The sequence below is a fragment of the Fulmarus glacialis genome, unplaced genomic scaffold (genome assembly GCF_000690835.1).
Source record: "Fulmarus glacialis isolate BGI_N327 unplaced genomic scaffold, ASM69083v1 scaffold11527, whole genome shotgun sequence".
NCBI classification, from domain to species: Eukaryota; Metazoa; Chordata; class Aves; order Procellariiformes; family Procellariidae; genus Fulmarus; species Fulmarus glacialis.
This window is the reverse complement of record NW_009222631.1, coordinates 750-26,063: the sequence shown is the minus strand read 5'-3', so window position 1 is coordinate 26,063 and position 25,314 is coordinate 750. Positions and strand designations below refer to the sequence as shown.

Genomic DNA, 25,314 nt, shown 5'->3' with positions numbered 1-25,314 from the left:
CCCACGCCCGCTCGCCGCCCGATTTCTCCCCGTCCCCCCTCCCGTAGGTGCGGGACCCCTTTGGTAAGGCTAAAGAAAAAAATCCTAAAGCTTCACAAGGAGCTTCTGCTCCCTTTTTTGGGTACCTTTCAGATCTGCAAAAGCAAGAGGAGCGCGGGGAGCTGCTGCAGCCACTGGTCTTCGTCTTACTGGTCTTGTGCTCTGTCCTGCTGTACTTCAAGGTGTCTCTCATGGATCCGGGTTTTGTTAAGTCTGAAGAGGAAGCGGAGGTATATCACTTCATGAACGGAAGAAAGTGCTGGGGCTGTAAAATCTATAGGCTTATTTTCTTTTTCCCACTCTGCTAGATAAGAATAATCTGAAACAGTTTCTGTTGCGCTTGGCATAAAGGAAACATACACAGACCGTTGGAGATAGGCCTAAGAGTCTCCGATTCGTGTTCTGTAACTGCAGTAGGGTTCAGAGACTTTAAGTGTGTCTTTTTCACCACGCTCCTGTTGTAAATGCACTGTGCCGTTCGAGCATAAGTCCTCTCTTGCATCAGAGGCTGCAGTACCCAATGGAATGTATACATGACCTATGTTACGCTAACCACCACTAAGTGGTACCAGTGCAAAAAACCCGAATTGAATGGCAAATTTGGAAGAAAGCGCTCTCTGCAGCTCTATTTATCGAACTGTTTATGGATTTGTTGCCCTCTCAGAGAACACGTACACAAACAAGTTACAGCGAGGTAAATGGAGATGCAAAGTTTCATTAACTGAGAGGTAGTCTACTCCAGGTTCACTGCCTTACAGATTATGTAGGACAAAAGCATTATCAATTTTAATCATCCATCATTAATGTAAATGTTGGCTGTGTTAGGAATAAGTAGCACTGCTTATAGTGAAAAGACATCATTATTGTCTTGTTTATTTTTGTCCCAAAGCATAGTGTTGGGATCAGTGTGGCACCTTGTCCACAATTATTTCTGCCTCTGTGCGAACATTCTTTTGATGGTTACAGTAGCCTGTTCTCTTTCGATGTACCTTAACTGTCTGCAGTGGAATTTCATGCCACAGTACTTACATAGCAGCTTCTGTAGGAATTCTATGGAATTATTCTAACTTTCCTAATGACGGAGATAGCCAGCACTGTGTAACTGTTAAGTAAAAGGATCCAGACAGCTCAGTCATGCCAAGCGTGGTAATAGCTGCGGTACTTCAGACAACAGCACACAAAACCTGCTTAATCACTCCCTTTCTCTTTCTTTGTAGGCAAGCAAGAGTGAAGAACAAAGCATGGTGATACCCCAAGTTCCAAGTAATATTAAGATGCGGCGTTGTGGTTACTGCATGGTGAAGGTAGGCATTCATAACACGCTAGAAGAGGATGGGATGAGCGATTTTCAAGCTTACATTTTTTGGCAACATCTTTGTTCAGCTGCTGTTGCTGGTGTTTTTCTGCTCTATCATTGCTGCTCGCTGCTCCGTGGTTTGGAGGCATGGCAGATCTGATTAATTCTGTCGTAGTGTCACTGACCTGCTGAAAAACTCACAGAAAAAGTAAATACAACTAGCAAATTGAATTCAGATAAAGTGCTGAATTGAAAAGTGATCCAAATGAATTGTGTAGCTAAAGGTGTAGTAGTGATGGACATTGCATGTGTGCTAGTTTTCCAAGCCTGAAACAAGTCCTTGCTGGCTCACAGAAACAAGGATCTTCTTTTGCCATGGGAAAATTGTATTCTACATTCTTACTGCCATGTCAGTCAGACCTTACAGTATTGTCAAAAAGGTTATTTTGAAGATATCTTGATAGAGAGTCAGAAAAGCAGTTGAGCATGACATACAAGAACTGCTGGTAGCTGTGAGCTTGTTTGGAGGCCTAAAACCAACAAAACATTAGCCTGAGTTGTAAAAGATAGCACGAAGGAAAAATTAGAGCAATTAAATTAGCTCTTAAGAAATTAGCTCTTAAAACAGTTTGCCTAAAGCCTACAAGTGCCTGTTTTCAGAGCGATCCTTATCAGTTTAATAAAATCAAGCATTATCCCAGCTTCCATAAATTCCTGAAGAATATCTACCAGAAGCCAGCTTATTGCAAGAGGAAAAGCTGGCAAAACATTCAGGGAACAAATTCTGGGAAGCACACTCATTCTACTTTTCCTCAGCCAGATTTTTCATCTTCTCTATTCCTGGTACTTGAGCTGCTTTCCTGTGCAAGTGTCTTGTATTCACACAGAAGTAGAGACACTTCCCTTCTCCGTGCAGTCCCGTAAAGACATCCCATCCCTGCGCACTTTCTTCAATAGCTGTGGTCCTAGTTTTTCACCTCAACACTCTGCTCCTGCTTTCCTGGACAGAACAGACTGGCTTTATCTCCCTCCTTTGCACATTGGACTTCCTATAAATAGGTAGATAATAAAGAAAACGTATAGATAGAAGTCATTTAATTTGAATCTCACTCATTTGGGTCTGTACCAGGGGAATCATGATCCCTTTAGTGGTCTTAGGAATGTTTATGTTGTGCTGTTATCTCAAAATGGAGTGCTTTTGGGACAGCACTGCCATGGAGGAAGACGATATTGCATGATGCTCTCGTCTACCGAACGGGGAGTTGAACCAGCGGGCTATTGCTAGTGTGTGTGCGCGTTTGGTTTTGTTTTGCAGCAACCAATGCGAGCCAAGCACTGCCAGCTGTGCCAACACTGTGTTCGGCGTTACGATCATCACTGTCCCTGGATTGAGAACTGTGTAGGAGAGAAGAATCACCCCTTCTTCATAGTCTACTTGAGCGTGCAGCTTGTAGTTCTGCTGTGGGGGGGTCACGTTGCTTGGTAAGGCCTGGAATCAGCGCTTTGACCTCTGAGGTTCATAAAAGTTTTGGTGCTCCTAGAGCCCCGCTGAAGGGTTTATAGCAGTGACTGGATTGGCTTTGTACCTTCACCCTCTTGCATCCTGGAGATCAGCTCTTCTGAGCCCCCTGATCTGCTGAGGAGCAACGTAGCTGATCAATAGTTGATAATTTGGGTTTCATTGTTCATCTTTGTTTTAAGCTTAAATTAACAGAATTAACAACAGTACAAAAGCTAACTAATTTTGCTTCAGTTACTGTAATATGATCTTTGTTTACAAATTCAAGTACTTGAAACTCCAGCAGGGTTTCAGCTCTGTGCCTGTTCAGGAGAGGAGTTAACTGAGGATGATTCTCTCTCTCAGCTGTCAGGGGAACCCGCATCTTTTAAACCTTATAATCTAAGTCACTGCTGGTGGAGTCTCTTAAGAGTTCATAGTGTATTAACTCTCTGCAGTAAATGATTATCAGAAGCTCACTAGTTATGAATCAAACTTAAATGTGCTATCAGGTTTGCTTGGCTTATGTAACTCGTTCTGTATCTTTAACTGTGAATTTATTTCTCTTTGAATTGAAAGGTCAGGCCTCTACTTTGAACAGTCGTGGGACTGGCTGCAGCACAACGTTCTCCTCCTCATGTCCTTCCTCCTGATAATCATATTCACCACGGTCGTCCTGCTGCTGCTGATTTCACACCTCTATCTGATCTCATGCAACACCACCACCTGGGAATTCATGTCGCATCATCGCATCTCCTACCTGCGACACTCTGAGTTGGAGAATCCCTTTGACCAAGGGGTGATCCTCAATCTCTGGAGATTCTTCTGTTCATGCCACCTCACTGCATGGGAGGAAATCTATTTTCACAGGAACAATGAGCCTGTCTAGTCACAGTAGTACCTACCTGGTAGAGTGCCAACAGAGCTGCAGGTTGCTGGGTAAAGCTTTGCTAATGCAATTGCTGCTGCTTCCTTGCACGGAACTTTAGTACATCATGAACTATGCAACCTGTTCCACAACCTGTTCATGCTGCAAATTACATTTCAAGGATAGTCAGGGTTATTTTTTATATACCAGTAACACTGTTAAAGGGAAGACACTGCTTCTGGGAAGGCAAGCAGGGCTGATTTCTGGACTGCGTGAAGGTTTCTCTCTAAATGTACTTCCTCTTGCTAACTGCATCCACATCTCTCCAGAAGAGATGCATGAGCATCCATGTTCACTTCTTTTCCCCAAAGTTTCCCTCTCCTTTTGCTGCTAGGGAACAGCCGCTATTGCAGACAAAACTAGCCAGAATCAATACAATTCCTGTGGCCTTTCTCACTGTGAGAACCGCAGTGCCTTTTGCCAGTAGTGTTGAGCCTGTAATAGTAATATTTGAGTAAATATTTGGACAGTCAAAAGCAAATTTCATTTTGACCACATGCCTCAACTTAATGCTTTTCACAAAGATTTGAGGCTTAATAGTGTTAATGTGTATGACAAACAGCAGTAAGGCAGCTTGTGAGATAAATAGCCTGTACTTTGTGATGCCCTGACCAGCTTCCTAACAGTTTTTTCTTTAAGTTGATGGTGCTGTTAACAATTCACAGACTATTTTGAAGCAAGTCAGCAAAGAATGATACCATCCACTTTTCTTTGGACAGAAAAGTAATACTTGCCTACTGAATTATTTCTGCAGATAACTTCATGCTCAGGTCTTTCCTGTAGCTTATGGGGAGAGAACCAGTAGCAGAGGTTGGTGCTTCTTGCCTAGCTCAAGTAACACTGTTGATAATACCACTACCTCAACATACTAGTAAAATTTTAATAAAAGAATCAAAGTTTCAATGCAAGAGGAAAGATTCTAGGTCCTGTTTGTTTCGTTGAGATGAGGGGGTGCTGGTAGCTTTCTAGGATAGCAGCAAGCTTACTTGTTTTCCATTGTAATAAAAGGTGATACTTCCAGTTGCCATGAGGAACTAAAAGGAAGTTTGGGATGACCAATTTTAGCTTTAAAAACAGAAAAAGCTGTGGTGTGAATTTTAGTCCTGACCATTTTCTGTTTAAAAAAAAAAAACAGCACCACAACAAAACCTTAGTTAAAATTATTTTGTGCCTTAATTGCCTTGGCTCAGGAATTAACACCAGCTCAAGAGCACATCTGGCAAGCTGGTAGGATGCACTCGGGGTTTAAAGTAGATGAGCACTCATGAAAGGATAGTGTAGTCACTAATACAGCATGATAGTCCAAAAGCAGTTTAAAAACAGCACAAGGATCCCTTTTTTGACCAACTCGAGTTTGTAATCTGTGTCCAGTCTGGTTTGTTCAGGGTAGAAACTCCTACCAGAGCGATATCAGAGCACTAAGAACTGTTTTCATAACAATGGTAGACCATCCAGAAAGGATTCTGCAGCTTGTTTGTGTCAGTGAGGTGCCTGCTAGAGTATGGCTCGTCTGCCACATAGCAATTTCTGGTTCTTCAGGTACCAGTCAAATAAAAATTTGTCAGCAGGTACTACAGCTCAAAACACACAGTTTTGTTCTGTTTGGTAATTCTTTTTTAAATGCACCACGATGGTAATTTACAGTCTTTTTACTTTACTATAAACTATAAATTGAAAGATTAAATATGCCTCTCTTTGAGCCCAAGTTCTAGGTTTCACCTGCGCTAACAATCCGCCGTGCTACTTACCACTTTACAGAGGCCTCGACCTTAAGAAAAGTCACAAAACACACGGTAGGGGCCGACAGCAAGCCAACCATTGCTATGCAAACAAGGGTGAGGAAAATGTGTATCCTGCTTTAAATGGGCCGTTATGTGGCAAGGCAGAGCCAGAGGTTGAAAGGATATTTGTACGCAGGAATTTTCAGAAGCAGTTATACTTGGCTCTGAAAATAGGAAATCTAGGTTCACTGTGAATTATTTCTGTTTTGCACAAACATATGCTCTTAACTCTCTGAATTCTGAAGCATTTAGACCAGGCTTGATTTAATAATGATGACTCACTAGCTGCACCCGAACTTTATCTCCAGATATAGCACAATTGCGTTAGTTCAACTTCTGTCTACCTCTGTTGAAGACAAACTGAAAGAGAATAGCTGTGCATCCCTATTTGTCGTCAGTGTCATACTTCATGCCTAGATACCCTTCCTTCTTTTGCTCAACAAGCTAACATTACAAATTTAAGAGAAGAAAATGTATCTTATCAAGTATAATTACAAGATATGTTACCAGGCAAATTAAATCACCTTTAACTTACTGATTTTCCAATATTAACACTGTCATTATTTAGCTATCCCAAAAAAGATGCAGGATATACACATTGATAAAATCTGTGGAGAGACAACTTGACTGCAGTCGTTCGTATGTGACAGCTGATGACACCATGCAATATGTACACAGACGACTTCAGTGAGAAGGAAGGAAGGAAGAAAATATTACTATTGACATTTACAGAGAAAAATAAAATCCTGCCTGCTGAGCAGAATATGGTTAGCCCTGCTCTGAAACATTCAGCTAACACAATGGAGATGAAAAGCTGAAATTTCATTATAAGGCAAGGTATCTTTATTCTAAAAAAAAATTAGCATGTGCAAAGCTGTGGCTTTTTTATATCATTAAAAACAATAGCTAAGATTTAGCATCCTCAAAGAAGTAGAGAGAGGCTCCTTTTCCTTGAGATAGATCACTTGGATTATTATCAAACCCAAACATCATTGTCTTGGTTGTGTTAAAATCCATTCCTCCTCTGGCATACACATAGTTATGAGTGGGAATGGGCATAAAATCATTACAAAGAGGGAATGCTGCACATTTTTTCTAGAAAATAGTTAAGAAGTGGCCACTCCCCCTGCTGTTATGCAACTTTAAAAAGCTGTGCTACTTACTTAGGCTTTTTGCAAAGAGTAACCTGGGTTGCAGAAATGATTTGATTTCATTAAATTAAGTCCAGCTTAAATTCCGAATTTCCATCTGTATGCAATGGCAGCAGAAGATACATCCAGTCAAACATTAATTACTCCTTACAGATAACTGACACCCAGTATCCCTCCAACAAATGAGGCTGAAAAAACCACAGTAAGTTAACTCAGCTTGCAGGGCGCTCTCTTCCTGGAGTCATCAGCACTACCAGTTCTACGAATTCTGTTGACTTTTCCATTGCCCATGCCAAGTCCTCTCTACGCTCTCTCAAGGTGGTAACAATCTGTTCATGTTTCTTATAGCACAAGACTCAAACATCTAAAAGGTGTCTGGAGACAAAGTCAAAGTCCTTGAAGACAGTCTGCTCCTTACGGGTAAGGAGAGCAACCTCCTCTGGAGGAGTAAGGATTGGCTTTTGTGATGTAAACTCTTCATCAAAGTTGCTAACGTCCGTCGGATCTCTTAAAGTGGGCACAAAAGGGGGCTTCAGAGTCCTGGCAAACAAGGCATCCCAATCAATTTCCTGCAAGAGAAGGAAGTGAACAGGCCAGATTGACATTATGAAATGTGAAAGTAAGAGGAAGGATTGCCCCTTCCAGATCATTTGCAATATGTCTTATTTCTACTAATTTAAAAAAAAAAAAAAAAAAAAAAAAAAAAAAGAGAAGAGAGAGAATTAAAAAAAGGCCCAAAACAAACAGCATAGTCGGTGCAGGCCAGAGATTCCATACAGTCTAAGGCTGTTCTTCAGAACACCAAGAAACAAAGCTACAGCTCAAATTATATTTTGGAGGGACAAAACTAAAGTACAGCTGTGGCCAGGTGGACGTGTGGACTTCACAGCAACTTCTGCTGACATCCAAGTTCTTTTCTTACTCCAGTGCAAAGCCAGCCAGGGGCTATAAGGCTAATAACTTCTGGCAGATGGGTAGTGACAAGGAGGAATGGTAACACCTTTGCCTGCAACAGACGTATACCCTTGACCCAAAGCAACTGTGTCTTTAACCTCAATTTCTCTTAGGGTTCATGTATATCCTGCAAAGGCAGGTGCCATCAGAATGACTGGCAATCACTGTCATCATTAGACAGCACCTTTGACTGCTGCAGTTTGATTTAAAAGGGGTGTTTGTTGATGTATATTTTTACATAGAAGCATCACAATCAGAAATAACAAACTGGCTCTGGAAACTTACAGATCCCAGAAAACACACTTGGGGGATGTAATTTCAAACATGAATCGAAACACATATTCCTGAGTACAGCAATGAGGTGCAACAGAAGCTACCACTAAGATCTCACTGATAACTAATGGAAATATGCCTCATTACCAACAGAAAGCAAACCACTTTCAGCTCAAACGCAAAAGATGAGGGGGAGGGATAACGTGAGTTCCTACCTTAAAAAAGGCCTGGATTTTAATCTCTTCTGCATCTTTTTCTCCTGCTCCCAGTCTACGCTCTGGACATTTACGAAGAAGCTGCAGGAAATATCAGTTCAAAGTTCAACAACTGGAACAAGGATGGACAGAAATAATGTTCCAGAGAGAAAAACAAAAGGAAGGAGATGGACTGACCCCTCAGTATCTTCTCATTCTCGCTTTGCAGCAAGGTCATAATCTGCTAGTAATAGCTCAGACCTACTTCCTTGTAAACAACTTGCCCACATCAATAAGGTACCCGCTATAAACCGCATGAAGCATCTCATCTTAACTGTGCACCTGTGACTACTGGGTCAGATTCAAACACTGAATCAAACCATCTCCATCTCCACTGAATGACTCTGATGTTCCTGCCCTTGAATCAACACTTGTCCATTTCAGACTTAGCAGCAACACACCTCAGTAAGAAGCTTAGTCACCCTTAGACAGAAGAATAGCATTTATGTAAAGAGAAGGAAAGGAAAAATGTGTAAATTTTAAATGTTTCCTTAGCCTGTGGAGGCAGCTCCAGATTACACACACAAATGCTACCCTCTCCTAATAAGAGTCCCTCTGGATCCACTTACACAGTAAACACAAATTCCTCAGGCTCCCAGAGACCCACCAAGCCCATTACCTTACGGATTATAGAAAGTGCCTCCGATGAAAGGAATCGTGGATACCGGACTTCATCGTTGACAATACTGTCAAAGACTTCTTCCTCATCATCTCCAGGGAATGGTGACTGCAATTGTGACATTTTATTATCTAATCCACATAGCACCCATTCCTCACTATTAAATACGGATGAGAATAGCAGGGAGTTGTGTGGATTAATTAGCATTTGGCAAGCACTACGAATGAGAAAAATGTAATTTAAGTACTAATAAATAGTTGGCTACATTCAGCGAAATTTTATCTCAGGTGGTCGGGTACTGCTCTCCCCAAGACTGCTTAGTGAAATCCTCTTAGAGAAAGGTGGTCTAACCTCACCAACAAGCATCTCATAAATGAGTACTCCCAATCCCCACCAGTCTACTGCCCGAGTGTATGAGATGTCCGTCAGGACTTCTGGAGCCAGAAATTCAGGAGTGCCACAGAAGGTGTTTGTGCGGTCTCCAAAACCTATTCCTGTAGGAAAAGAACACTTTTGTAAAATCCAGCACACATTACTAAATGGATCACATGCAGTCTCACCTTCTGAAAGCCATAGATTATCACTTGATAATCTAATGTTTTTAACTGGGGAAGGGCTCTCATCAATGCTTGTAAATGCCAATAAGGAAGCATGAAACCTGAGGCATCTAAGAACTCCAAGTAAGAAATATACAGACAATATTTAAATAAACAGCAAAACCATGAAAACTTCCGGCAGATTCCATTGCTCATTTACTCAAGTACGTATTTTGTAGTATCCTAAATTCTAGCTCCTTTGAGCAAATAAGGACATAGTAAACTCTTTCATAAGTTTCCTGAAGAGTAAAGGGCAAAGTACTCTTTTCCAAGTTCATGATAGCCAGACAGGTGAGGTTTTTTTGTTGTTTGGTTTGTTGGGGGGTTTGTTTTGGTTTGGTTTTGGTGGATTTTGTTTTATTTTTAAGATGGGGATGAATACAAGTTACACACAGCCACCTCAGTACCTGTATTTGTGAACACTTTACTAAAGCCCAGATCTTAAACTGGTTCTGATGGTTCAATTTTGGCTTCACCAAAGTCACTCACCTTCCTTACACAATCCAAAATCTGCGATCTTCACAAATCCTTCAGCATCTAAAAGCAGATTATCCAATTTCAGGTCCCTGCAGGCAAAGGAGAGGAAAGAAAATGGTGGATGAAGTCTGAGGATTGCCATCCAACATCTTTTTTTGCAAGAGGCAGAAACTAGATGTTAATAAAGAGAATAAAATCTAAATTGAGTAAAGTCTACATTTGGTTTAAATAATGTATTCTTTGGAAGATTCCCCTTAATTTATTGATATTTTCCTCTTAATGAAAGGCTCACAAAGCAGCTTAGAGCTGGGTGGGGCTTATTGATCTGGAAAAGAGCATCCCACAACAGCATGACAAATTACTTGACTATCAAAGTAAAAAAGAAAGCAGTGACTTACAGGTGCCCCCCAGAATGTATTGACATGTCACAGAGGATGAATCACCTGCAACATGTCAGATGAATAACTTCTAGATGACTTTCTTTACTGTAAGCACGATGAACATGCTGATAGCAACAGGAGATGGGGAAAATAAAGACAGACAGAAAGATTAGAAACCCCAGCAAGGTAGTGAGCTCCAGACATATAGCTACAGGAAAAATCAACTTTCAAGTTGCTGAACTGTCTTATACTTTATTCTTTGCCACATTACCTATAAACAATTTTCTTCTCATGCAAGAACTGGAGCCCCAAGACTACGCAGGCTGTATAAAACCTAAAAGACAGAAATAGTTATCAGGAAATATCTATGAGAACCAAGTTAAAAATTTATAGCGCCTGGAAACTAGACTAATTCTAACTCACTGTGCCATATGCTCCGGAAAGACATCTTCATGTATGCGCATCATAAGATCACCACCCGGAGTATATTCCATCACAAAACAAGCATGATGAGGTGTCTGGAAACACGCAAACATGTTCACAAGGAATGGATGATCAGAAGAATTGACCACTTCAAATATTCGCTTCTCACAGTTCAAGCTGCCAGGATTCAAAGAATGAAAACATCAATGTTAAAACTTGGCAGAAAAACCTGTTTTGAGAAAGACAGGTTGAAGAAGAAGATCTTTACATCTTAAGTTAGAGAAATAAAAAGTGAGGGCTAATACAATATTTATCTTACATACTTCCAAACGCTGAGTTTTAGAGTGTTCTTCAGGTGTTATTCCACCGGAAGCTAGAAAGCAGCACTGTTACAAGTTTCCTTATTCCTGATTTTAGTTAACCAAGCCTTAAGGTCTCATTTAACCTTAATAGTACTATGACCAGTACACATCACACCTACTAACATTTGATTACAGGTGTGTTAATGTAGCCTCTGGCAATAGTACCATCTCTAAACAAAGCTCACCTATCCATTTCATCTCTCCTAATAATATCTTTTTTCTTCAAGGCTTTGATAGCATACAGCTTCCCAGTTGGCTTGTATTGGGCCAGCAGTACCTGAAAGACAACAGAAAAGCTGTACTTCAAACAAATCTGTTATTTCCTTATTGGATTACTTTGACTCTCATTGACACAAACTATTTCCATCCATTCCAGACAATCATTCTCAAAACCAAGTTTAAGTAACTCCAGAAATGGAGCACTTTTTTCCTGCTCCTTGCGTTGCAGCAGTCCAGAAGGATGTCAGTGTAAGTTATATTCTTAGTTATATTCTTTTCACAAACAGTAGTATCACGGCTGGACAAGTGCTTTATGAGCACCTCAGAGCTCTCACAGCACGCAACTATGCACACAGTTTGGGAATGGAGCTATTCCACTAGTGATCACAATGATAATGAAAGGAATGGTAATGACGTGCTTTATGAAATGACTTAGCACTCCCTGCATGGTTTTCTCCAGGCTTTGAAGCCACAAATCTTCAGGAGCTTTGACTGTTAACAGGAGTTATCAGCTGCTTGTGTGGTTGTGTTGGGTTTTATATCTGCATTGCAACAAACCTCTTCTGTACTGCAATGTTTCTATTCAGACTCTGAGGCAGAGGCCCATCTTCACAACCACAGTCCTACTGGCCTCCGCCACAAGGTGTACACTTCTACACTACCTTCCCAAAGTGGCCACGTCCCAGCATGGCAATGCAGTGAAAATCCTCAAGCTGAACTGTCCTTTTCCTGCAGACAAACAAAGAAGAATTGCTGAGACAATACCCAAAAGATGCATAAACAGATAACAAAGGAGTTTTTGTGTATTTGTGTTAGGGGAAGAAGCTCTGTATAGCAAAAGGGAAAGCGAACAGCTGTGTCAACCACTCCTCATCTAGTCCAAAATCCTGAAAAGCTAGGCTTGCTGCTGCTGTTCTGCCACTGAAAAGGGAGCAGGTAACCGTAAGGTGAGGAAACTGCTCCCAGTGGCAGCAGTCTGACTTCCGTCTGTACAGGCAACAGGAGCAACAATTCTGACTCTCCAAGGCTTGCTCTCTCTGTTACTTCCCATAACAGGATTAGTTCCTCCTGACCCCCATACTTGGGGTAGTAAAATTCAATTCCATCTACCCTACTTTCAGCAGGCTCAACAGCAATTGTGTTAATCAGACACGAACATGTATATCAAGTGCCAGTAGGACAAGGGCATAAAGAGAAGTTCTCAAACAGGAATTGGAAATGAAACATGGTGAGACAACATACATAAGGTGTTGCTGGAAAAAAAGTAGCTGAATAAAGAGATGCTATAGAACATTATGTCAGCCACAAGGAGTTACCAAGGAAACTAAGGCTGCAGAATTGCTTGGAAAAAATTAAAAAAAAAAAAAACAACCAACAAACAACGCACACCCTAAAAGCTTTAGTCCAGGATCATCTTTAAAAGAAAACAGACACTCCATACTCCTCCACTGAGTGAGATGAGGGTTTAAGTATCTACGCATGAAGGACTCAACTCCCTCCTCAGCCTTCTCAGAGAGAAGGTAGGTAGGTGCCTGACTGCATCCTGACTACAGGGTTTTGAAGATGGGACCCCTCAAAAGTGATAATGAAGTTACGAACATAATTCTAAGATCTGAACTGCAAGATCATCTTAGACAGATTTTGCTATTTGTGCTTTTTTGGTCAGTATTTGTTCAACAATATTAAATTTTTTTTACTTGTCCTGTTTTTGGTATATTTACTACTATGTATCCTTGCTACATCCAAATTGTGTATATATAACTGCCATAGACTATAAACAACTTACTGTTTTATGCCTCCCTACATAATGAAAGACAGTGTATCTTGCATATCAATAGAAACAGAAGAGTGTGAGGGATGCCAAAAGTGTTTCTGAAATGTATTACTTAGAATGCAGACACATCTAAATATGCTACACCATAAAACTTCAAACACAAGGAAGCACTTGAAGACAGTTAAGTGACTTTACCTTTTACTAAAGTCATCTATTACATTGTAGTCTACAGTCTATCAACAGGCTAAGTTAATAAGCATAAGGCGCAGCAGACATTTGGACAAGTAAAGTTCAGAGCAGACTTTTCATGGTATTGTCTACACTCAGCAGTAAGAGTCTACTGCTGAGAAACCAAAGCATATCTTGAGCAGAATTTTAGTCTGTGTGCTCAAAAATTTCAGCCCAGTGCCTCTTTAATCTGCGACCCAAGACAGCCCATGCTGTCCACAGTTACCTTGGAGATGCCTGGATTGGAAATTCTGTGAGAGCAGAGCTGCAAGACTTCTCCTCAACATGCAGCCTCTTCAGACACTAGGAACAGAAATAAAATTACAGTGTGTCATCCTCTGGAATCACCAAGTCAGACCTGAACACCCACATCCAAATTTTCTCCTCTGTCAAGAAGCAGCACAACCACAGACAAGTTCTTGCAGTTGGTCATCGCCTCTGCTTGGAGGGAAACAGCATGAAAATAGATTGTCTATGGTCACACAAAACTATTCCCATGTACAGTATTTTTTTGATAGGGCCAAACCCTTTAAAATAAACGCTTTTAAAAGTCTAGGATAAAACATTTCTTTTCTAGAAAAAAGGCATCTCATGTCCCAAAAAGAGTCACAATGATCAGAGAATGCAGTTTTCTCTATCATCAAAGCCAAACGAGAAAGGGTAAGATGTGGTAGAACACAGGTCATTAACCATTATACTACTCAAAACAATTTTCCTGCTCCCTCCTGTCAGAAAAGTAGAGCTCTTCTTGGTTTTGCCCAGTTTCTTTAATGACAAAGAACTTCATCTGTCCTAAAAGCCTGCCGACCCTCCTTCCCTGCTTTCTCTGTGCGGTCATCTGTTCTGTACTCTTGCCCTGAAATCCCAGTGCTGATCTACCTCCTATTTCGCTTCTCCAAGAAAAGTGACGTATAATTTAAAAAAAGAAGGAAAAAAGAAAGAGGGAAAAAAAGAAAGAAGGAAAGGAGAAAAAAAAAAAAAGAGGTGCAACACTTTCATGAAGACTCCATGCCAAAATAGCTCACTGAATCCCTGGAGATCAGCCAGCTAATGAGGAGGCACCTGCCTGAAGTATAGTTAATTTCTCCAGTAATAAACAAATAAGAAGAACCAGGCCTTGAAAGGGTACCAACCAACAAAGAAAAGTCTCCCTTTAAGCCCAGATGATTACCGGAGAATCTGCAGGAGACAGTGTTGATTCTTTGGAGTTGGCCATCAGAAAAAGGCGTGGAGGCTTAGGTGGTGCTTCATCAGCAAATGTAAGCTTCGCCACAGGAAAGTCACTGCGTTTGTAAGACAAAATTGAAGGAGATTGCCATAGGGCAGAATATTGTACTCAGGCACCTTTGCATCACCTTTGCTATATAAGCAAATTTTAGTTCAGTCCAATACACTGGACAACAGGACTCCCTGATTCACACCACAAGTCTGTGAAGTACCAACAAGACATATGATCTCCTAAATGAATGAAAAGAAATGAGCTATTAAGTTGGTGATGGTTAGACTCACATTCCAACACTAGCTCTCTGATGCTATAAAATTAATGAAACCTAGGTGTGTAGAAATAAGTCACTATGGTCAAGAATTTAAAGGAAGTCTTGATTTTAATAGCAACACAGTAGTTGACTCGATTTTTTTTTCTTTTCTAGGTCTTGTGAATCAGTGGGAATAGTCTCTTTCAGAGAATGACTAATTCTCTAAAATTTAATTCCAACAATTTAAAAAACTTATTATTTAGAGAATTTTCTTCTACAGCATATTTAAAAGCTTAGTTATGTACCTTCTGAGTGCTACATTATGCTAGTGGTTGGGGTACATGTAACCTCATGAAAGGGCAGCGCTTTTTTACCACAACAATCACATTGTGACCTTGCGTAGAGTTCAGTTACTGTACTGGTGAAGACATTTAATGAGCGGAATTTTCTTTCCTTTGCAGTGCAGAACCAGTACATTTTTTTGTGTATATAAAATAACTTTTGAAAATCTGCTTTTGTTTTTGGTTTGTTTTTTTTTTTTTTTTTTTGTATCACAGTGTTTACTTATCACCACTTTTATGCCCACAGATCTTACTGCAGAGGAAAAGAAAGCTGCTGAAGTTCCCCTGGCTCTGGAACACACTGCTTGTTAGGACAGCAATTCTGGAAATCAGTCCAACTGCTAACAATAAATCAGAGCTAGCCACAGCATATTGAACACCCCACTAAAACCACATTGTTTCAGGCAGCGTTGGCTTTTCTTAAAATCCTGAATTAAGTTCCACAGGTACAATTTTCACATCAATATCTTCCTCCACCTTAGTAAGGTGCAACAGAATTTTAAGATCTATCCTACACCCATTCCAGAGTGTCATCCAGCAACACTCAGAACATGACTTACCTACTCAATTTGGACATTGAATCAACATGACTTTGTGGGGTAACTGGAGAGAAGTCTGTGTGAAGGGGATCATGAAGTGGGGGACTCAGAGTGCTCATGGAACTACACGGAGGGAGGAAACTCATCATCAGGCGACCCCAGGCAGCAACATTTATGTTCATTTGAGGAGCTCGGAGGAATTCCTTCCCTGGAAGAGTCAGAGTCAAAACACCAGTGAGATTACAACGCACAAATTACAATCTCACGTACTGTTAAATTATCGTTTTCGTCCAAACACCCACGGGTTACTCAAAAAGGTAGCCCACTCTAGGGAGAATGGGCTTTTTTCCAGGGAAGAAAGTTTAATAATGATGATGATGAAATAGATCTACTATTTCACCTAAGTTCGGCTCCATATGATATCATAACAATCCTAAAGTAGAAATTGCATAAAACAGTAAAAGTTTATTTTATTTTGAGTCAGGTTTTCTTCTATTTCAACACTGCATTTTAATCATGGAGCCTGTTAACAGAAAAGAGTCTTAAAAAGAGTAAAACATTTGGGATGCTTTCATTATTTTTACTACTTCCTGAAGAATATATATAAATACAAAATCTCATTTATCCCCACTGCTAGGAGTTCTCAGCATGTGAAGTCTTACCTTATTCAGCTTCACAAGAAAGAATTTGCAGACAAAAAAAGAAAGTATGCAAGCTATTCCAGTTCCTAAACTATTAATCCGAGATGCCAGCTCTAAAGACTTGACAGACCATCAGTAGCCTGTTCATGCTAGTCTTCCATAATTCAGAGTTTTCCAGAAAACCTTCCAATATCTGTTCATCAATAACAACACTGCTGGTTAAATTAGTACAGCTTAAGTCCTGGATCTTGCTAAGAAGTCTGTTAGATAACTAGTAATTATATCTTCCTAACAATGTTAATTGTGAATAGAAACACCACAACAATATCACATTACACACCATGCTGCAGCCAGGCTGCCCGCACTTTTTGTGACTGAACAAACTTTCACATTCTAATAAAGTCCACCTACTTACACACAGTAATTAGCAAGCATTTTAATGTCTCACAAATTTAATGGGATAGGAGTGCATGCAGCCTACTTGTGCAAACCCCTGACCTCACCTACACACCCTAGATAGTAAGCAGTCAGTTCTCCAGCAGCTTACCTTTCTGTTTGGGGAAAATGCGCTTCTGTCGCTGCAGTTTTGGCTTTCTCTCAATGACAGGATTACAGAACATCACCTGTCAGAGATGCAAAGGGGATTTGTCAGGATTCTTCGTTTACACTGTGAACACAAACTTTCACGCATGCCTGCTCTCTCATCAAATTCTCCATTCACATCTGTTTGGTAAGTTAGGAGTCACTCCTATAGACTCCAGACTGCGTTATTCTAGCTTCACCCTCTAAACATCTGTTACTTCAACTGTGGTTTTCGACATTGGAATTTTCTGCTACCTGAAATGCAGAAAACCCCCAGAATTAAGACTAATTCATATCCCAAACAAAATTAATCTAATTTGTAAAGCCATGCATAAAGAACACAGCCATTTGTAGGGTAAAAAAAGTAGTAGTCCATGGCACAGAAGTAAAAACCAAAAACAACCCCCACAAAAAACAAGAAGCTGCGGAGAGGAGGCAAATTTTGGTAGATGAGGTCAAGATCCTACTTTTGGAAAGATAACCACAGGAACTTTCATCACAACACAAAGGAGAAAGTACTGCGGCTTTTAAGGGATTATCTGGATGATCTCTTCATTGATGGTACTTCAAACTATTATTAGCCTCAGAAAGATGATAAAATAAGCATACCCAGAGGGAATTTGGATCTCTGATTCTACAGTCTCTGTGATTCAATTCTGACCATTAAGCCATATGTTTAAATTAAAGTGTCACCGATGATTCATAATGAAAGCAAATAAAAACCAACGATTTCACAGCACACACACATATAATTACAGCGGAGCAGCTGAAGAGTCACTCCAGGCTATGGCATGTGCACATCTATTATATCATGTTGTTCCTTATTCTTATATGTGATATTGATGCAAAAGGATTTCACGTGTCATTCTACCCTTCTAGATTATTGCTCCTTCCATTCCTTGTATCCTGGGTTGAACAACTTTCTTTCAGGGCAGGCACCCTAAACAGACAGAGTTCTCTGAAAAAGAAACAAGGCTGACATTTATACCTCTGCAAAAAGCATTCCTTGGGGCTCGAGTGAGAGGCACATCCCATGACGTTCGTTATCAAGGAAATCATCCAAACGTAAAAACTTCACTGCACATAGTTCTCTCCAGTCTCTCCAATAAATTGCAATTTCTAGCTCACGAGACTGGTGGGATGGGTGAGTGGTGGGGAAGAAAAAAAAAAAACAGAAGAGTTACATACTGCCCCATGCTCTGGAAATGGCACACATACGCTGTTGTAAAAATTCAGTAAACTAAACAGTATGCATAAGAAGCTTCTTTAATTCTTCTGTTCCCTGCTTTCTCTGATGTTTTCAGATCTTCCTAGTTAAAGACCCTCTTGGAGCTGGCTGTCTTAGCCACTTTGCTAGTAAGACGAAATAAAACTGCTCAGATAAGGAGAGAAGGACAACAGATGCTGTTCAGGCTGAACCTCTGCCACAGATGCACTGCCTTCAGAGGAAGACTAAGATAACTGGCATATAAAAGGACATGGGGACAGCAGCCACACAGAATTGAATCAAGTGGAATGGCAGCTAGATGAGCAAATCAGGTAAGGTGAAATGGAAAAACAAATACAACACAGGGAATCTGGGGCAGACTTACCCGGTCCAGCTCAATGACAAAGCTCTGGTCCCATGCCTGGTTATTAACTGGTCCCCAGTTTGTTTGGCCAACCACTTTATTGTCCACTTTGAGCACAGCAAGGACCTCATCTGGACAAAGGAGAAAACATGGATTATAATCTTTTACCAATGAAAATCTCTCATGCTGAAGGTTAATATCCCAATCAAATGTAATTTCCAGGAGAGTACTAGGAGGACTAGGTATAATGCGATTCATTTTCTCTCTTAGTTTTGCAGAAACCAGGTTTCTTATAATTACACTTAAGCCAGGCTAACCTACTACCCTGATGAGAAGCCCCCATGCTCCCATATGTCAGTCACAATTCAACAGGGAACTCCATACTCACTGCAAGGCTCTTCATTCCGCAGGTACTTTCCTGCAACACCACGGCCATGGATACCCAGGCCAACTCGTGTTCGGGAAAGGGATCTCAAATCACTTGGGCTGCCACAGATGGGAGAAGAACTAGTCATCCGAGAACGTCCTGGAACATTTTCCAATAGATCCTGACACCCCATCAGTCTCACTTCCAATGTTCCTGAGGAATTTTAGGAGAGTAAAGAATATTATTATGTATAAGATGAAGTGATTCCAGTCAGCCTGTCCTCACAGGGGTCCCAAGAATTTCTCAGATTCATGATTTCTTGGTTAATAACTCAAATCTACCCCAGATTAATAGACCGCAAATCCATATGATCAGAAATAGCTCTGGCTGGCCTAGAAGAAATAAGTCCAGTTCCTAGAAAATCAGATGTCCATATAATAAGAGGCATTACAACAATGAGAAGAAATGTAACTCGTTTTTCCCTCTGTCCTCTTCACAACAACATGCCGTGCAGGATTTATGTACCTGTAAGGGCTGTAGGTTTGATGACTGAAGTGGGTTGGATGCTGCCATGCTGAGCTCCCAGGGAGGAAGTATTTACTAGTTCCTGCTTGATGAGTGCTCTTTTTGGGTGATCAGGAGAAAGCTCAGTAAGCTGATGTTCCAAGGACAAGCGCAGTAGGTCAATCTTCTGAGAGGACTCTTGCAAACGACCCTGAGCCTAGCAATATGAAGTAGAACAGAAACCAGGCAGAAGTTTTCAATGTACAGCCCCAGTCCAGGTACTATTAATCCTTCATGAACTAAGCTTCAAAAAAAGACCAGATAACATCTTACTAGTAAAGGAACAAGATTAATATTTTCCCATAGATCCTGACCACCCCGTCAGTGTCACTTCTGATGTTCCTGAGAAATTTCACCAAAGCAAGGAACGTTATCCCTAGAAGGGAAAGTGATCCCAATCAGTCTGTCCTCACAGAGAGACAGGAACTTCCCAAATCAATAACTCTCGGTTAACTCTACTCATTCATGCTAAATCACTAATGTTGAGGCATGAAACCACCCTCTCAAGAAGTCCTGAATAAGTGCTTACCTCAGCCAAAAACTTACGATCCTGTACCCGACTCCCTCCTAGGATCTTCAGCACATTTTTTGCCCCCTCAGCTACAGCAGCTTCAATGCGCAGGTGGTGTCTCAGCTCTTCAATACGCAGCTCCAAAGCACTGATGGTGGTCCCCACCCTCACTGGCCATTTTGGAGATAAAATATGACGAGCATGAAATTGACTGAGTATTCTGGATCTTGGGGCTTTAGATGCATCTGTTCTGGGCTTTATCAGTTACTTAAAACACCTTACCCGTTGGATCCACTGTATCTTCCATCCCTCCTGCTGACTGAGATACTTTCACAATGTGCATGCGGATTATTTCAATCTTTGTCTTGCTGTCCTGAAGCATCTGCTGAGCTGTAGCCAGCAGCTTCCGCTCCTGCCAAAAGGAAAGCATATGCAAAGAGAGAACTATGCTCATTAAAAACGTATTACGATGATGTGTTCACATAAGGACAAGGTGGTACCTGCAAGAAGGGTCATAAATGATCCTGAAATGGCATATCTGAGCAGTTATGTAAAGGAGACACTGCTGAGGATCAAGGACTTTGAGATCATGGTCTCCATTTGTAGAGGGAAAGGAAAGGTCAAGGACATGTCCAGTTAATACCAAACCTTGCACTCACTGAGACTTGTGGTTCACTGGCCAACTGTGCTTACAGTGTTTTGTGAGCAGAGGTTTTGAACAAATAAAAATATCACAACCCTCTACACTGCTGGTCTTACTGAATTAAGCTTTATAATAAGCTTGGATTTTTATTATTATTATCCTTTGACTTTTAAATATGATTATCCCAAACTCAAAAAGTGGGATGAATATGAAACTAGTACACCTCTGAAAGTTTTTCTCACATGAAGAGATACCACATGCTGTGCTCTATCCTAAACAACCTAGTGACATCAAAACATCACACCAACTCAGTGTACAATACTAATGCTTTTTAAACTTTCTTTCCTCGAGTCAGTGACTGAATGCACCTCTTATACTGCCCTCACTACCTTCCCAGGCTTGCAACAGTTTTTCTAGAGATTGCACTTCTATCATGCTACTTCCTATGAGATACTTTTCTCTGCCTTTAATCTAGGGTCACTATGAATGTTGAGGTTAGATGCACTAACATCTCTATGTTGGCATTCAGCCAGCTTAGTTAAGTATCTAGACCAAAGAAGTAATGCAGAGTCTGTAGCTGGTAGGGAGATGTAAGTCTCTCCAAAGGGCCATTCATCTGTTCAAGAATGATAACACAAGCTACTCTCTAGGTACCTACCACTTTCCACTGAGACTACAGAAGGATTTACATGGCTAAGTTAAAACAGCATGATTCCCAAATCTATGATCAATACCGCTAAGCAACGTTCAAGAGCAGAAGCACAATCAGCATCTGCCACGTAATAATGGCCAAAAAGATCAGAACTGCCAGAATATGCCCATCTGTCCAGTCTAATAACTCCCCTCTAACAGTGATCACCACCAAATACTTCGGAAAAAGGCATAGGCAACCACTCATGGGCCAAAGTGGAATAAACTACACTTTCAGAAAAGCCTTTTCCTAACATCGAGTAGTTACAGATTGGCTTAAGCTCTTGACAAACGAAATATGTGCCATACAATTCCTTGTTGATTTCTGCTAAACTCCAGAAATCTGTAACATGCAAGTCTAATGCATAATTGGAGTATTGGTTGCCCTGTGCAGTAACATGACATGCTGCCACTATGCTGAGTACCAAAATGCAGAGCTAGGATTCAGTCAAGCAAGCTTTGCAAATTAATTTCTTTCATACATCAATTACCAGAGAGAGTTTGTGTATGGCATTTAAACACAAATTTTGATCCAGGAATCCATGTTCCCAAATGGTTGTTTATTCCTGCTTACCTTGGATGTTGAATACATTTGGATCATGTTCTCAGCTCCTTGTTTCACTTTCATTTCAACATGCAGCTGTTTTTTCAGAGCTTCAACCTTCCTTGCCATGGGGTCCGGGTTTCTTTCCCAGAGACAAGGATCTGGAGATACAGATCCGTCTGTACAAACAATACAATCAATACCATTAGTCATGTTTTCTTGTGTTGTTTTCACTGGGTTATAGATGGGTGACTCTATAAAAGAAGGTTAGGCCTTGTCTACAAAACTGGCTGCAAAACACTGTTTCAAATGAAGCTCTAGCTCATATCTGTAAATATTTCTTAGTTTATCAAAGAACCTGTCCTAACAAGCACTCTTCCACTTTTTTACTCATTCATCCTGTAAGATACTTGGATGTTCAACTGCCCAGAAACTCTATTCAAATCTCTTCAGTTCCACCTACAGTGTGCTTCTGAATATTGTCCATGCCCAGCACTCTCAGCTGATCTTCTCCCTACACCGGTCTCATGTTGCCTCCTTTCACGTTTATTGCCCCATTTTCAATTTTTCATTGCACAGATCACCTCATCAATTAAATACCAACAGGAGAAACTCCCACTACCTGTGAGCCCTCAACAGAAAAATATATCACTTTAATATATATAAATATTGAAGCGCTATAATACAATTTTCCTGTCAATCATGACCCAAGACCTACCTGTCTTACTCTCCTCTTTGTCTGTTATTACAATCCTTGCATTAAGCTCCTGAAGTTCCCAATGCAGTTGCTCCAGTTTTCGGTTGGAAGATTTCAGCACATGCTCTATATGAACAAGATTCTTTCTGTCTGTTGTCGCTTTGCGCAGGTTTTCTGCTCCCTCTTTAATCTTCAGTTCTTTCTGTATAGCGCGGCGAAGTAGTTCCTTCTCACCCTCCAGTTTTTGCTGGAAACTTGGATCCATTAAGTTCACAGCATTGCCCAGCTGCAAGACACAGCTGCCCTGCAATCAAGCAGCGTTGAGCAAGAGGATTTCAGAGATAACACAGTTCAACTACATTTACCATATAGCAATACCCTCATAAGATTCCACTCCTTCATTTCATTTAGAAACTGGTTCACACAAATTCTGAAGCCAACCTTTTCACCAAATTTTCAAGAAGACCAGACTTACATTTAACTTGCAGAGGACAGAACACAACTCTGATCTTAACATGCCTTAATTTGGTTTTAAACCATAATGGAGAAAAACCTTCATTCTACCTGTCTTCTTGTTATTTAATGTCTACACACATCTTTTGTCTCTAAGTATCAAAGCCCAGCCAGTATTTGCCCTTCTTCTGATCAATATTAACATTTACTAGTATGAAGTAGTAGATACAGATTTTTATCTGAATATGTCTTGATGCCGACTGTTCAGACACATCTCAGCTAACCCGTTAGAGCTTTTTAGGAATATCACAAGCATGCATTAACTCTCAGCTGTTACCCCTGAAGAAGAAAGATGTAAAACCTACAGCTGTTTCTACAAATGAGCACGCAAGAGAGTAAGCTTAACTTTCTGCTGTATCTGAAAAGATAAGCAGACTGTTGTCTCAATCTCTATTCTGCCTGTGATTTACAGGCAGTAAGGCCGCTTTAAAACATTGATTATTTTGAGTTGCATTAGTAGCGTTCAAGCTTGTTCTGGGCAGTTTTTTACATCATTTTCAATACTACTTGTTCTAGCGATATATGCCCCATCAACAGCTCTGGACAGAGATGCTCTGTTTACAGACTCTGGACACCCACAGCATAGGCAGTAGCAGCACAGGTATATATCACTGACCAAATAAGGACTGAACTCAGACAGGAGCTGCAAAACCTTTATCCATGAGGATGCTACTTAACACCGTAACAAACAGATCCAAGCAAGAGGTTATGCTTTTCTCTTCAACAGGAAGAGTGGCTTTAAGGCATTCAGAGCAATTAATAACCTAACATTAACAAACTCATCATACTCCCTGCTTAAATGCAAAAGAAACAGTTGCACAGTCAAGCTCCACTACACTAACCGACTTAACGTCACACAGCACGTCAGTGACTAAAGACGGAACTCAGGAACCCTGACTTTGCTTTCACACTCTTTAGTCGGTTGACCATATTTCTAACAACAAACCACACTGGGCTGGTGTTACTAGTGTACATTACTGCACTCTAGGAGTGTGCTGTGCCTCCAAACCCTATGCCACTGACACAGAAACAGTTATGTAATCATATTAGCATATTTTGTTATACACCTCAAAGACCCAACCAGACATCCTCGATCAGTTTTTGCTACGATTTCAATCTAACAGCGAAATAATTAAAGAAAAAGGAAAAAAATCTATTTTAAAGTTGGCCTAAAACCAAGTTGGGTCTGCAACACAGACTGATACACAATAGCCAAAATAGGAGTTGTTCAGATTGGTAACAAAACAAAAAGGTTCAGATTAACATCCTGATTCCAGGAAGTTCTCGCCCAATTAGTAAAGCCAGGAACTAAGCCAGAGCTTTGAAAAGCATCCAAAGTTTTGTGAGGAAGAACTTGAATCATGGAGTTCCTGAGTCACAGGCAACCTTTACCAGCTGTAAGCTGGAAAATCAGAAAGCTCTTTATCCAGTCTGTAGCAAGTGACTAAAAGGAGTTCCTTGGTTGCAGTTCTTATTTAAATAATTAGAAAAAGCACACAGATTTATTTTCTATCCAAACTATGCAAATGAGTGTAAGCAATCCACCCCCTTGATCCACCCAGAGCAATGGAATGAGTAGTGCTGCAAGAGAAATGCCAATAAAGGGTATTGAATACAGGGACCTGGGTATTGATTCAGAGAACAGGTACAGTCTGGGCAGTTCTGAGGTCAATTTTCCTCCACATCACTCTCTGCCAAAAGCTAGTCTGAATACCAGTTAATGCACCATGCTAATTTTCTAGATATATTTAGAATTTAAGCATGGTACGTTTTACTGGATCCTTTGTCCCCTCTATGGATCAGAGCATGCCATAACATTGACATTGTTTGCACCAGGAAGATAAAATATTCTATTACTGAGGAGGATGGGAAAGCTGAATTTGCATTTGGGTTGATCCATTTTGCATTCTGACTCAGGAATTTCGATGGGGTGTTGGGATACTGCCACAGCCCGTGCTGCAGCTGTTCTTGGGTTCCTAGGGAAGGTCAGTCCTTCAGGGTATGTTTCCAATGCAATCCCAAAACACATCTACAGCTTGCAGAAAAATACCCACGCTAGCTTAAATTAGCTTGCTTTTGGTATTTGTAGTGGGGCTGCCAGAACTCACCCAGGCTTCCGCTAGACTCATGTCGTACCGAAGTGTCTAGGCTGCTTCCCAGCTAAAACTTCAGCAGTATCAAAGTTGCCCTTAGTTCTTTGGATTGCAGCCCAGGGAGATCCCATCCCCTCAGTTATGCCCAGCCTGGCAATAAGCTTCACCCGCACAAAGCCCGGAGCAGACCTGGCCCTTAGAGTTTCACCACTGACAGAGAAATCGATTTACAGTTTGATTTAATGAGCTAGCAATGAGGAGGCCGTCCCCTCTGCAGACCACACATGTTC

The 25,314-nt window shown here is 40.8% G+C and overlaps 2 protein-coding genes across 2 annotated transcripts; one reads left to right on the top strand and one right to left on the bottom strand.

Moving 5' to 3' along the window:
* Positions 1-47: 47 nt before the first annotated feature.
* Positions 48-3,785, top strand: ZDHHC12 (zinc finger, DHHC-type containing 12; the record flags this gene model as incomplete). The annotated part of the gene is made up of 4 exons (XM_009581514.1): positions 48-269; positions 1,257-1,343; positions 2,652-2,818; positions 3,414-3,785. Coding segments are annotated over 4 exons (786 nt in total), but the record flags the coding sequence as incomplete, so codon positions are not given.
* A 3,088-nt stretch (positions 3,786-6,873) lies between these two features.
* LOC104079466 (serine/threonine-protein kinase N2-like) lies at positions 6,874-25,060 on the bottom strand. The gene is made up of 22 exons (XM_009581513.1): positions 25,040-25,060; positions 22,440-22,722; positions 21,752-21,900; positions 20,127-20,256; positions 19,863-20,014; positions 19,295-19,490; positions 18,791-18,982; positions 18,424-18,533; positions 17,820-17,963; positions 16,797-16,872; positions 15,630-15,816; positions 14,425-14,536; positions 13,480-13,556; positions 11,914-11,980; positions 11,218-11,309; positions 10,671-10,847; positions 10,519-10,581; positions 9,880-9,956; positions 9,146-9,288; positions 8,795-8,902; positions 8,137-8,217; positions 6,874-7,263 (listed from the first exon to the last, which is right to left on the bottom strand). The coding sequence occupies exons 1-22, from the start codon at positions 25,058-25,060 to the stop codon at positions 7,051-7,053; spliced, it is 2,850 nt and encodes a 949-aa protein (XP_009579808.1). The 3' UTR covers positions 6,874-7,050.
* Positions 25,061-25,314: the final 254 nt, after the last annotated feature.

Excerpts from the sequence above, each read along its gene's own strand:
- LOC104079466 (XM_009581513.1), bottom strand. The coding sequence starts at position 25,060 with ATGAGTCTAGCGGAAGCCTGG. Across the intron at positions 20,257-21,751 it reads AAATGTATTCAACATCCAAG|GAGCGGAAGCTGCTGGCTAC; the intron begins GTAAGCAGGAAT and ends TCCTTTTGGCAG. Across the intron at positions 18,534-18,790 it reads GCGGAATGAAGAGCCTTGCA|ATGAGGTCCTTGCTGTGCTC; the intron begins GTGAGTATGGAG and ends TCCTTTGTCCAG.